Raw genomic sequence first — 12,983 nt, 5'->3', positions numbered from 1 at the left:
ATGTGCTGATGATGACTTGAAACTAAATACAAGAGGAGAGGTTCAAATATTTTAATTTACAAATAGCACCTTCCACATGAAAGAAGTGTGTGCAATGTCTTCTTAGAATTATAAATTTTTAAAGAAATTCAACTTTCTAGGTTTCCTCCTAATTAAATGTGACTAGAAAATTAATGCCTTATTTTGCTGATAACTGAAAGAAATATTATGAATATTTAGAAACTTGCCGATTTAAAATCAACAAAATATTTCTGTGGTTTGAATTCACCTGAATCATTTGATAAACAATACTGGAGTGCAGCTAATAGAACTGAAAAACAAATGTTTATGATAATCACCATTAATAAAGCAGTTCAGAGGAAAATACAACTGCTATAGCTACAAATAAATAGTATTGCAAGAATTATAAAGCAAGATTTGTGGGTAACCAATAACCATTTTAACAAACTTTTATTTAAAAATAAATCAGTGAATCTGTAGTAGTTGTATATACCTTTATCATTTTATTTACATAATGTAGAAGTTTAATAATGGGACACTAATGTAAAATCAAAATTACTACCAGTATGCATAAAACCCTTTCTTTCTAAAGTAACAAAGGCTGGTGCCTCTCTTCAGTGTTACTTCTTACAGAGAATGAACAGAAACAGCTTTAAACAAAGTGCATACAAATCTTTATTACTAAGAATACATACCTTAATGAAGATGGAATGTTCTTTTGCCAGAAAGTGCTGCAAGCCAGGATAATGACAACTGATGGAAGAAGATGAGGATCGTGTGTAAGATGAGAAGAAAAGTCAAAGTTCCTGACCCATACTACTAAAGATGGAATAGTAAGAATGACTGCCCAAAGCCACAGTGAATATAGAGAGTTGTGAAAGTGCCATCTTGTAGTACTAGAGCTAATCCCTCTCCTGTTCTCTACTGCTCGGTTTTTTCCACAGAGTGCAGTCAACTAAGATATGGAAAAATTGCTTTGTTCAAATTTCCTGGACAACATTATTCTAAACAAAAACATTATATCAAGTTAGTTCAGCTTTATAACAATTAAATAAAGTGGCTGTTAAAAACAAAATTACAAAAACAGCATTTTATCACATATTTTTACTGTCTTTTTCACTGGATATGATGGGCTTACTGTCTTTTAGAGGCAACATAACACCAATTCAGAGACTTTAGAGTTCCAGGCATAGATTTAATTTAAAATGTATGTAATACCAAAATAATTTGGTAGTTACTCAAACCTAAGCATAATTCCACAAAACCTTTGATTTACACAGTAATCACAATATACTAAAGTTTCACTGATTTTCCAGTACTGCACTGAATGGTTATTAGAAAATATTGAATCATGTAACAATTATGTTAGATAAGTTATTCCTCAAGAGAGACACTCAAATTAATGTTAATGTACTGTAGAATAAATTCATCAATTTTTGTTAACAATAAGAGAAAACATACATTCTCAAAGATCAGTTCATTAGTTAATTTTGTTGTCAGGATTTATAGTTAAGAGCTAATAAATTATTTGCTTTTGGTAATTGTCTTAAACAGAAACTATCCAATCACCCAAAAATAACTCAAGCAATTCTAACTTTCAGAATTTTTCTATACTAACGCTTCTTGAACTACCTACATACCTGGAAAATGGCTAAGCTTTAAATGTATAGTACAGATATCTTTAAGCCTCAATTTATGGTTTAAATAGGGACATTGTATATACATTTGAAAAAGAATCACAATTAACTTTTAAATCCACTATGCCACTGGCACTTTTATCCTTGAATCAGAAAGTTCTAGGAAGACACACAAGTTGGTCAACAGTCATAAAATGTGAAAACATGCTGAGCACATATCCTAAATTTGATAACATTATTTTTACATCTTAACATATTTCTATTTTGGTTGAAAATATCACATACCTCACTTTCCTAAAATATCCATTTCATATTTAGTGGTTTTTCTAAAGTTTTTATTTGGAACATACTAAATCTGGTCGAGGGCATACGAAAATTTACCTCTAGCAGGATCTATTCATTGAAACTATCTACTGTTTTATGATATATAACTCTCATACATGCATAGATACTTCTGGATTCTTGTGATCCAACTTTCTGATCAGTTAGTTACTGAGGTCATTTAATTAGTGTTTTTTCTTCAGTTATTATTTTTTAATTCAATGCAGTTTGATTTATTTATTGTAACACTAATCACAATACTATAAACTAACCAACCATATGATCAGTTACTCTTAAGTGAATAAAGTTTTCATTATATTTCAACTTCACACCACATCCTGTATCTCTATTTCCATCAACGACAAACTTATCCTTCTGCAAATTAGGTCCATGAACATTCCACTATTACCAAGAATCAGTTAACTCTATGCTAAGTTTATCTTTGGAATACCACATATGAAGCAACTGAAAGCAGTAAAATACTTCCTACACAAACAAATGATGAAACAGCTGGAAGTAGTAAAATAGTTCCCACACAAACAAATGATGAAACATATCTGATGATACTGGAAGTACGGCACCTTTAACATGGTATGAAGCAGCTGGAAGTAGTAAAACACTTCTCACACAAACAAATGATGAAACATATCTTATGATACTGGAAGTATTGCACCTTTAACATGATATGAAGCAGCTGGAAGTAGTAAAATACTTCCCCACACAAACAAATGATGAAACATATCTTATGATACTGGAAGTATTGCACCTTTAACATGATATGAAGCAGCTGGAAGTAGTAAAATAGTTCCCACACGAACAAATGATGAAACATATCTGATGATACTGGAAGTATGGCACCTTTAACATGGTGTGAAGCAGCTGGAAGTAGTAAAATACTTCCCCCACAAACAAATGATGAAACATATCTTATGATACTGGAAGTATGGCACCTTTAATATGGTATGAAGCAGCTGGAAGTAGTAAAATACTTCCTGCACAAACAAATGATGAAACAGTAAACTTGATAAATCGGATAAACAGACAAAAATTTAATGAAAGTACAACGCTTCACCAGGTTAACCTGGCATCATCAATGAATGAATTGAAACTACAAATATATATAATACAGCGCAAGGGTACATTGAACTTTGATTGGATAAATTTAACAGTAAGGTATGATATTTCCGGAGGGTGTTTATTGATAGGGCTTGACTTTTTGAGGGTCAATGTCCGTAATCAACAAAATAGGAGAATATAAGTACTCTTTATATATAAGATATTATAACAATAAAATTTATATGTTAAATACTGTAACCGAAAATTGTAAATAGAGGTAAAGTGATTCACAGAAAATAATATAAAAAAACCTTTTTGAACATCAACATAGTTAAGTTAAAATTAGAATACATGCAACTGTGTGCCAGAATACTTATTTATTTTAGGCACAAACTGTTTTATAAGCAAGACTTCCTTAATTTTATGATATTTATATCTTTTTCTCAGCTAAAAATGTTAACATTATCAAGATGAATTGAATGACTATATTTAGACATATGTTCATGGACATGAGAAGGTGGTTTATAATGTTCTTTAACTCGGGTGGGTAGTTGCCTGTAGGTTTCTCCAATGTAAGTTTCATCACAATTTTCACACTTTATTTGGTATATGGAACAGGATGTATCAGTATCTTTGTATTGTTTTTGATAAAATTTGACCTAATTTTCTGCCAGGAAGAAACAAATTGTACCGGTAAATTAATATCATACTTTTTCACAATTTTTTTCTAATACATTCTGATGCAATGTGAAACCTTTGAGATAAAGGTGTCAATTTGCAGCTCAATTCCAAGAATCAACAGGTAAACCTGTTTGGATCTGAATCCATCTACCAGCAGCATAACTTCTTATCTGTCAATGGCAGATAAATAAAAGTTCATAGAACTATCTAGTGATAAAATTTTTCAAGTAGAATTTAAGTCAAAACCTCTTGACAATTTCTGAATGCTAGTTCACAAAGAATACCATGATCAGTCAAGAAAAGTGATGAATGTGCTTTTGCCTTTCACTTCAATGTACCTGTGTAAGTCAGCATTTTCTAGTTTGACAACAATCAGAACAAACAGCAATCTTGTCTGCAGGTAGAGAGGATCTCTGAGTTGTTGTGTCAACAGTTTAGCAAGAATGGACCTCAATTTATCCAAAGATCAAACTCAAGTAATATATTGTACCAGAAATTTATGACCATTCTGGGAATATATGTATCCTTGACTGTGTACAATAAATTATACTAAAGAAGTTACTGTAGGCACTTTCCCACTACCACAATCTGTTCTTAGATGATCAATAGCTAACCAATATTCTTAAAATGGTTATGATGCATGAAAGCTGCCAGGTCAATTAATAGTACATAATAAAATATTTAAAAAGCAAACTTAGGAAGAAGATTAATTTGTTCATACTATTATTAATCATATTTACATGTGCATTTTTTATTTCTAAAGATACCTCTCCTTCAGAATACAGTAATAACTTTCCAGTTATATAAAATAGTAGTAATGTATTTAGTTAAAAATAAAAATAATTATATTCATTTTAACATTATATCAATTATGTTATTTCTCTTTTTTAAATTCAAAACATTTATAAAGATTTTGAAAAATGTGTATGCTGAACTATTAACAAATTAAACAGTTATCTAAACCAATGTTTCTCAACCTTTTTCAATATCATTCACCTCTATAAGTTTCACAATAGCTCACTCACCCCAGTTGTTGAAAAAGAGACAAAAAATAGTACATTAAAATGCAAAATTCTTTATTATGACTTAAATATACATCAAACTACAATTACAATGAATACAACATAAAATAAACAAAATAATAAATGTATTTATCAAACTACAACTAGAATAAATAATAATAACTAATGACTTTTTTGCTCTTGAATTTGTTGTATAATTGATAATACTCACTCATCCTGCCATTCACCCCATCATTCTCATTCACTCAAATGAGAAGCACTGATCTAAACCAACCTTGAAAAACTGCAGGAAAAAACCTCCAATCAGTCCTAGCCCACCAGCTACTGTGAAAGCCACTGCTGCCAAAACACTACAGGCCACAACAAACACCAGATCAAATGTTGGCTTCTTTTCAGTCACAGGTGTCACTTCTGTTTGTGAAAACCTTCACAGTAGGAAAAAATATGTACTAATAAATAAATATATAAAAATGTTTAAAAGAAATACAATTAAAGTTATATATATACACACACAACTTAATTCTGATAAAACTGTATGGACAGATTAGGATTATTAAACAGGTAATGAAATGCTTCAACATAACATAAAGTGGCAAGATTTTGCTTATAGCCTAAGCCTGACTAGTTATACTTGGAAATTCAACACAATAAAAACCTGCATCACTTTGCCACTGTCATATCTTCAGTCATTGAGGTTTTGATGCTTTATAAATTAAGTATCTTTTATGAAGGAGGCATCAAGAGAAGATTCTGAATATGGATGTAGAAACTACACTTAAGAAAGAAGATATTTAGAGGTAATATGTTCATAAGGCCCAATTATTATATTGGATTCTTGTGGTAGGTTCAATAGAATCTTGTTCACATGTTGCATCTATCAATTTGTTAACATGTTCACATAGGTAACATGTTCACGTAGTCCAAGAATTCTATTCTTGTGGTAGTTACAACATAAACATACTTACATAGCAGTTATCAATTTATCAGAAAACAATAAGGCAATATTATTATATTAGTATAGTTCTATAAGTACAATAGGAACATGTTTACATGGCATATATCAATTTATTTAGAAAAAAATAGCAAATGCAAAGAGATAATACTAACATGTTAGTACAGTCTTATAATTATACTACTGTAGTAAATACAATAGGAACATGTTTATATGGCATATATCAATTTATTAAAAAAAGCAAATGCAAAGAGATAATGTTAACATGTTAGTACAGTTTATAATTATATTATTTGTAGTAAGCAGGAACGTTGAGAGCCAGCACGGGCCCCCTTTCTCTCTCTGTTTTTTAACATTTTCAAGAATTTATTAAAAAGAAGATCCTAAATTAGGACAGCAACGAGCTCATAAACCAGACAAAATCATAGCAGCAGCCATTTTTACCTCACAGTATAAGCATAAAAATGTTAATAAAGTAACAACAAATATCTATTAAACCTATAAAGTAACAAATACATATTAATTATTACTCAAATTATTCTTTCAGTCATTCTTAATGTATCAAGCATCTATATGCAAAGAAAAGCCAAAAACTATGGTTTTTTATCATTAAATGAAGATATAGCCTAAAGATGCTTTGCAGGATTTCCGGCATAACCAGGTTTCATTCATTTTTTAACACTTACAGATATCAATTTATTCTTCCAGTCTGGATTTGTATTTGGTCAATCAACCCTATCTTAACCAATATGCTTTGACTATGAATTTTAAGAAATTTAAAATGACTGATATGATGGGAGACTTAGAGGATTATAGAAGGTTAAGAGAATTTGTTAAACAGGACATTAGTAAAAATTGGAGAAAAAAGGTAGAATTTAATAATCTAGCCAACTCATAATCATCGGAAGTGAGCCATCCTTTGTTATCCATCAAAGACCCTTAAAGTATTTTAAAAAAGGTTGGCTATAGATGTAAAAATTAATAGTAAGGATTTTTTAAAATACTTTAAGGGCTTTTGATGGATAACAAAGGGTGGCTCACTTCTGATTAAATTCTACTTTTTTTTCTCTAATTCTTACTAAGAAGATTTCAGCAATATTCTTTATCCTGAACAGTTTCTATACGGAAACATGATCACATTAATTCTGAGCTTGTTCAGAGAAAATTGGGAAGTTTAAAGAATGATAAAAGCTTTTGGGTCAGAAAATATTTCAATAGATGGACTAATATGTTTCTTGCTGTCCTTAAATTTTATGTTATGTTACTAAATATATTATTATTCAGCAAAATTAAAGAGCTAGAATGACTTGCCTTATCATGATGGCCTGAAAGTAGTAATTGATCTTAAGTTTTATTGATACAGCACACTTCAAATGTACCTATAACATTTATAATTAATGTTTTACTTAAAATAAAACTCTTAATAACACCAAAACACACTCACCTTCTCATAAAGAACTGATGTAAGGCTCCAAACAGAATGACAAGTGAAGATATTACCAACACCTGTAGAATTACTAGACCATAAGCAATTAAATACAAGAAAATTCTAAGACCCAAAAAATGTAGTCCTCGCTGCTGTAAAACCAGATCATCACTAGATGGCACTAGGGGAACATGCAAATTGAATGACCTGCAAATTTAAAGAAGCAAAGAATACATTTTTTAAGACTTGTTGAATGTTAATAATGTTATATATTTCAACTATATGTCATATTTTCAGGAAACTAAATAATGTTTTTAAGCTGCAGTTACAAAACTGAATTTTAAAGAAAACCGATTATTTAACTCAGGGGCACATTTTTATTCTGTTGAATTTGTAAACAGAAATGTATATATTTTTTAACTTAATTAACCTAGCATATTCACATGTCTTTCAGGATAGTTACAGGTAACCTCCTAGCTCTATTACATACAGTGTTGAATTTACAGAGAACTACTTAGTCACAATATTTACACTGCTGTTGTCAGATGTTCCATGTCATTTACTCCACTAAGTGTATAATTAAAACACACATACTTATACTTCATTATGTCACACAGTTGCCAGATTATTCACCTATGCATGCCACATGTAAACCTTTAAGACAAAAAATTTTGTTTTGCTAATTTACTTTCAGATGACCATAAAATCTCAAAATGCAACATTATTAAATTAATGTTTGGTGAGGAACTTTCTGATTAAGTAATTCAAAAATAAAATAAAAGCAAGTTTCACATTAGGAAAATCCTGGTTTTAATGATTACAAAGTTTCAACCAATAGTAATGGGTTATTTTAGGTAATGTTACCTGATGATGACCTGATACTAAGGGTCAAAATCTTGTAATAATTAATATCAGAATTTCCCTACTGTAAATGTTATCATATTTTTGAATTATTAAGTTAGTTAAAAGTTCCTAAAGCAAACCATTAAAAAGTCATATTTAACAATGCAGTAAATAGTTATGCTCTAGTTTTTACTTGTGCATTATACTAATATTAATTAATAGTTATGTATGCTATCATTTACAGAGGCTTGTATATACTAATATAAATTCTGAATTTCTTCATTTTTAAATTATTTATGATAAAATAAGAAATCTGTGCAAAATAACAAAGAGGTAAACTTTTACTGATGCACAAGTTGCTTTATACAGGTAGTAAAATTATAAATCACAATATTCTTTTAATACAGATTGCAACTCACAAATACTTTATTTCAAGACATTTCCAAATACACTGAACAAATCAATAAAATACCTCATTCTTTGTAAGGAAACAACAAGAAGCTAATATAGTAAAAATAAAAATGAAGAAATTTTGATATACGAACAAAACACAATATTTTGAGTTTCATGACTCTTATAAGGTATTTCAAGTTAGTTTGAAAAATGTATTAGAAAGAATGTGGGTTAAGATGAACATAAACTTAGTTATATTTTCACTCCAGGAAAATGTATCATTCAAAAATAACTGCTTATAGAATAGCAGTGAATTATAATTACATATTTTTCATCAAAGTTAACATTTTCCTAAATTGAAAATGCATTTCCAATCATACTTACCTCCACTTACACTTATAGCTATTACTCAACTTTCTTTGCCTATCTAAGCTTGCTCCAATCTTTTATACTCCACTTAATTGCCCTTGGCAATATTTGTATTGTGACACTCTCCACTTACATCAATGTGCCCTTTATCCTGGTACTGTATACAAGCACCTCATTCACATAATGTTATCACTTTTTCGAGACTGACTCAATCCACAGTCTCTAACACCGGCTCTTAGTGGGGAGGAAGGGCAGTAAAGAGTGACAAGAGGTAAGTATTATTGGAAATACATTTTCAATAATACTAAAATGTTAACTTTCAAAACTCCCACTTACAGCTAAAATCCCACAATTAGAAGGTGGAGGGGCTAGTGAAGGCATTATCCGTACAGAAAGTGTCTGCATAGAACATGGGTGTGACAATAGAAGATTGGCATCCTGTAGGGGGAACTGCACTACATCCAGAACAGGTTTGTTCTTAACACTGAACTTAATTCCTGTATCAAGGGTGGAATTGTGCATGAGTGATCATCATTATAGGCCAGCCACAACCAGATAGCCAAGGTTCCACTACTCGGAGTTGGAAATATGGGGTCTTGGTCCCTATATCTATGTTGGTGGCTAGGGTAATTTGACTGCAACATTATGTAGATATATAATTCTGAGTAGATCCCAATCTGTAGCCATAAAGTGATGTGTTCCAAGCCATCAGAATCACAACAAGAAAGTAAGCAACACTGAAGTGGACAAACCATCTCTTCCACCTGAAGAAAAAATGGAAAGGCAACACCTCAGGCTCGGAATGATGGGATCGAGTATGCCTTACTCAACCAAAGGAAACAGAACTCATCCGGTCTGGAATTATGAACATTCATCTTCACTCCCAAACCGTGTGGGCAAGGTACATTCTGCTTGCCCCTGGAATTATGTGGAAGATGTCGAACAACTGTGCCCAACCAAGGACCCAGGATGAGACCATTCCATGTTCGGAATTATGAGGAGATAGTGGACCCTCTTCTATGAACTATGTAATGAATCAATATTGATCAAACAGAAGGGCCATGCACACCCCAACCAAATCTGAATCAGTATTACGAGTAGGCTCCCATATAGTCTGGTACCACTCCTACCAACATCTGGGAAAAACATCCAGGGAACTGGACAGGAGGACCCTCAACTTCATTCTCTTCTCAAAGAGTGGAGGAATTCACTCTAACACTCTTGAAGAAAAGCCTCTGTCCACCACCCCAGTGACTGGAAACTGGGTGCTAAGGACATAGAAATATGACATATCTACATTATATATTAAACTCAATCCCCAGAAAACATAAAAGTGGGTAAGATTAAAAGATGTGCCCTTAGGTGTAGAGTGGGTAGGGCATGATGTACCGTGCACGGCAAGTCAACTACATTCAAAACCCATGCTGCCAGGAACCAACATCGACGTGGAGGTAAGATGAAGATCATACCATCGGTAATTCAACTGCAATCCAAAACTCAGCCACCTGGTAGGGGAAGGAAAAAGGATCATATCGTCTTCACCTCAAGTTCAAGAGACCAAAGGGAATCTTGTAACCCCGACCTATGAACAGGCACATGATAATAATGAGCGAAATTGAATGATTGATTCAGGAACCCAACATCTGGTATCAAAAAGATGTCTGTGTAATGTAAACCATCTCACTCAAATATATAATGACCGGAAACCACTCCAAATGCAGTAACATCCTCGGAATAATAAGCATCAAAGGATAGTGGAAGGGGAAGAACCATGGTAATCTGCAAGTACCTCCACTGTAACCCACAACACGTATGGAGTAGCAACAGTATAAATGAGTGAGGGAATAAAGACATCTGTATTACATGTGTGAGGACTTATGTTAATTGTTTCAGCTCTAAATCCAAAAGGTGAAGGGGTGAATTTCAATTTTGGCAGCTCACTCCCATGTTACATGGTGGAGGATATCTCATCATTTGCACCAGCAGAACACCACCTCCCTACTGTCAACTGAATAGTCTTATAATCATTAATATATATATATATATATTATTTGTATTTCATTAACACATTCAAGAAGATGCTTCCACGGTCCACCACCCTAGCAGCTTGGAAATAGAAAGTGGTAAGGACTCTCAAACTCCACTACATAAAAAGGGGGGAGAAAGCACAGTAGAAAGTCCGGAGGAGCGACAACACCTGAGACAGTACAATGGGTGACCATGAAACCCTATTTTGAAAAGCAGACCAGCCTGATTTATTCAATACAAAGCATGGCAGGGATGTGCAGCTATCCCTTCTGCTTTACCCATGTAGTCCATGAGTAAGTACAGTCCAGGATGGGCAAATGTATGAATCAAACCTATTGCAAAGATGAACCTACAAGCAATCTTGTGGAACACCCCATATCTGCATGGGTGCATTGCATGGCCATGGAATCATAATGTGCAAGTCAACATGGTCTTGCAATGCAGATTTGAATGGTTAAAGAATACTTGGTCAGGCACCACTTGGCACAGAGTGGGATCCAGAAAGAAAACAAGAAATATGTCCCTGAAAAAGAAGATGTATATATACTAAAAGGTAGCTTACCCTGTCACAGTCTCATGAAAGAGTAAAGGATGGCAACAGGTAGATGATGGAATTCTGACAAGGAAGAAAGCTATCCAAAGCAGAAAATGGGAGATGAACATGAGATGTAGATCCAAGGCTCGATATATGGAGTACCTCCAATGGACAGCAGGGTAGACGTACAGGGAAAAGGAAAGGTGAAGACATCAGGAAGTGATGATGGGAAGAAGGAGATAAGACATAAAAGGCCAATTGAATCACAATCCAAATCCAATGGGTAAGGGAGGAATGGAAAAAAAATCACAGACAAAGAAGTGGAGTAAGATGAGGAAATGGATTCAAAGGAAAGAAGCATCAAAAACAATGAAGCAACCCACAACATGAACTGGACAGAGAAGGTCATCTGGATCCCACTGAGAAGAAATGTGGAAGATGGTAAGAAATGAAGAAGTCAAAAGAAATGTCCTACATAAGCCACTAAAATTTAGGTTAGTAAAATCCATCCAGAACAAAAGAAAACAAATCGAGCCAAAACAGCCGAGAAAATCAAAGCAGTGCCAGTCAGGAACTGACTTGAACTGAAGTGATATGAACAGACAAACATTTGGGAAAAAAGACTGATGGAATGAGAAAAAAAACTAGAGACCAAAAACAAAAGAGGTAACTAACTGGGAAGTGATAAATATTAAAAAACTTCAAATGGAGGAGTACCCCACAGGAGGTAGAGCCACTAAAATTTAGGAGGATCGAGAGGTCACTCCTTGGAAGAAAGTGTGTCAAGACTGGAAAGCCAATTAGCAATGAGGACAAAGCATCTGGAACACGACCCTCCAGGAGACATATTTCAAGTGTGTGGGTCCAAAAAAAGGAAATCCACTATTTACCTCAAAGGGAACAAGAAGGAGTGTCCCCTTGGCAAGTAATATAAGCCACCACCATTAAAAAGTCAAAATGAAACAGGATAAGTCAAACTGGACAAGAAGAAGAGTGTGAACTAAAGCACCTTGGACCAGTGGAAGTGCCTGGGTGTGAAGGGGATAAGACTTTTTTGGATTGTAGACCATTATCCCGAAGCCTCCATTAAATATATAGATTAACATTAACTCTACTTGACATCATTTACTAACAGAACATAAGTTGACTGAGGAATGTAGAATAAAATAAGAACACTTCTTGTTTATAAATACTACTTGATACTATTCACTACAAGACAATAGTTTGTATGATTATGAAGAAAAGCTAATATAATTGATACAGTTCTTTAAACTCTAAGAACACCCAGTTTTAAAAACTAGGCAACAGTATTATGTAAAACATGCTAAGGCCTTGATCTTGTTCATAATCTGCAACTAAAACCATTCAGTTATTTCTAGTTATAAAGTTTTAGCTGACACCATTTAGTTACAAAACAGTAGTTGATATTGTAATATAATGGATAATATAGATAATGTTTTTAAGTTTAGCACTGTTTAGTTACAAAACAGTAGCTGATAATGTAATATAGGGTATAATAAAGTAGATAGTGTTTATAAGTTTAGCACTGTTTAGTTACAAAACAGTAGCTAATATTGTAATATAATGGATAATATAATGTTTTTAAGTTTAGCACTGTTTAGTTACAAAACAGTAGCTGATAATGTAATATAGGGGATAATATAGATAATGTTTTTAAGTTTAGCACTGTTTAGTTACAAAACAGTAGCTGATAATGTAA

The 12,983-nt window shown here is 32.8% G+C and overlaps 1 protein-coding gene across 4 annotated transcripts in view; it reads right to left on the bottom strand.

Annotated features, from left to right (window-relative positions):
* Positions 1-12,983, bottom strand: part of LOC106464344 (GPI inositol-deacylase-like) — a 151,206-nt gene that overhangs the window by 47,729 nt on the left and 90,494 nt on the right. For all 4 annotated transcript variants that reach the window (XM_022392034.1, XM_022392032.1, XM_022392033.1 and 1 more), the window contains exons 20-22: positions 7,114-7,302; positions 4,992-5,142; positions 696-955 (exon numbers count right to left, since the gene is read on the bottom strand). In XM_022392034.1, the coding sequence (XP_022247742.1) occupies positions 696-955; positions 4,992-5,142; positions 7,114-7,302 (600 nt within the window). The remainder of the gene's footprint in view (positions 1-695; positions 956-4,991; positions 5,143-7,113; positions 7,303-12,983) is intronic.

Source organism: Limulus polyphemus, unplaced genomic scaffold, assembly GCF_000517525.1.
Source record: "Limulus polyphemus unplaced genomic scaffold, Limulus_polyphemus-2.1.2 Scaffold1623, whole genome shotgun sequence".
Lineage (NCBI taxonomy): Eukaryota > Metazoa > Arthropoda > Merostomata > Xiphosura > Limulidae > Limulus > Limulus polyphemus.
Note: the sequence above shows the minus strand (reverse complement) of the source record. Positions and strands in the feature narration are given on the sequence as shown.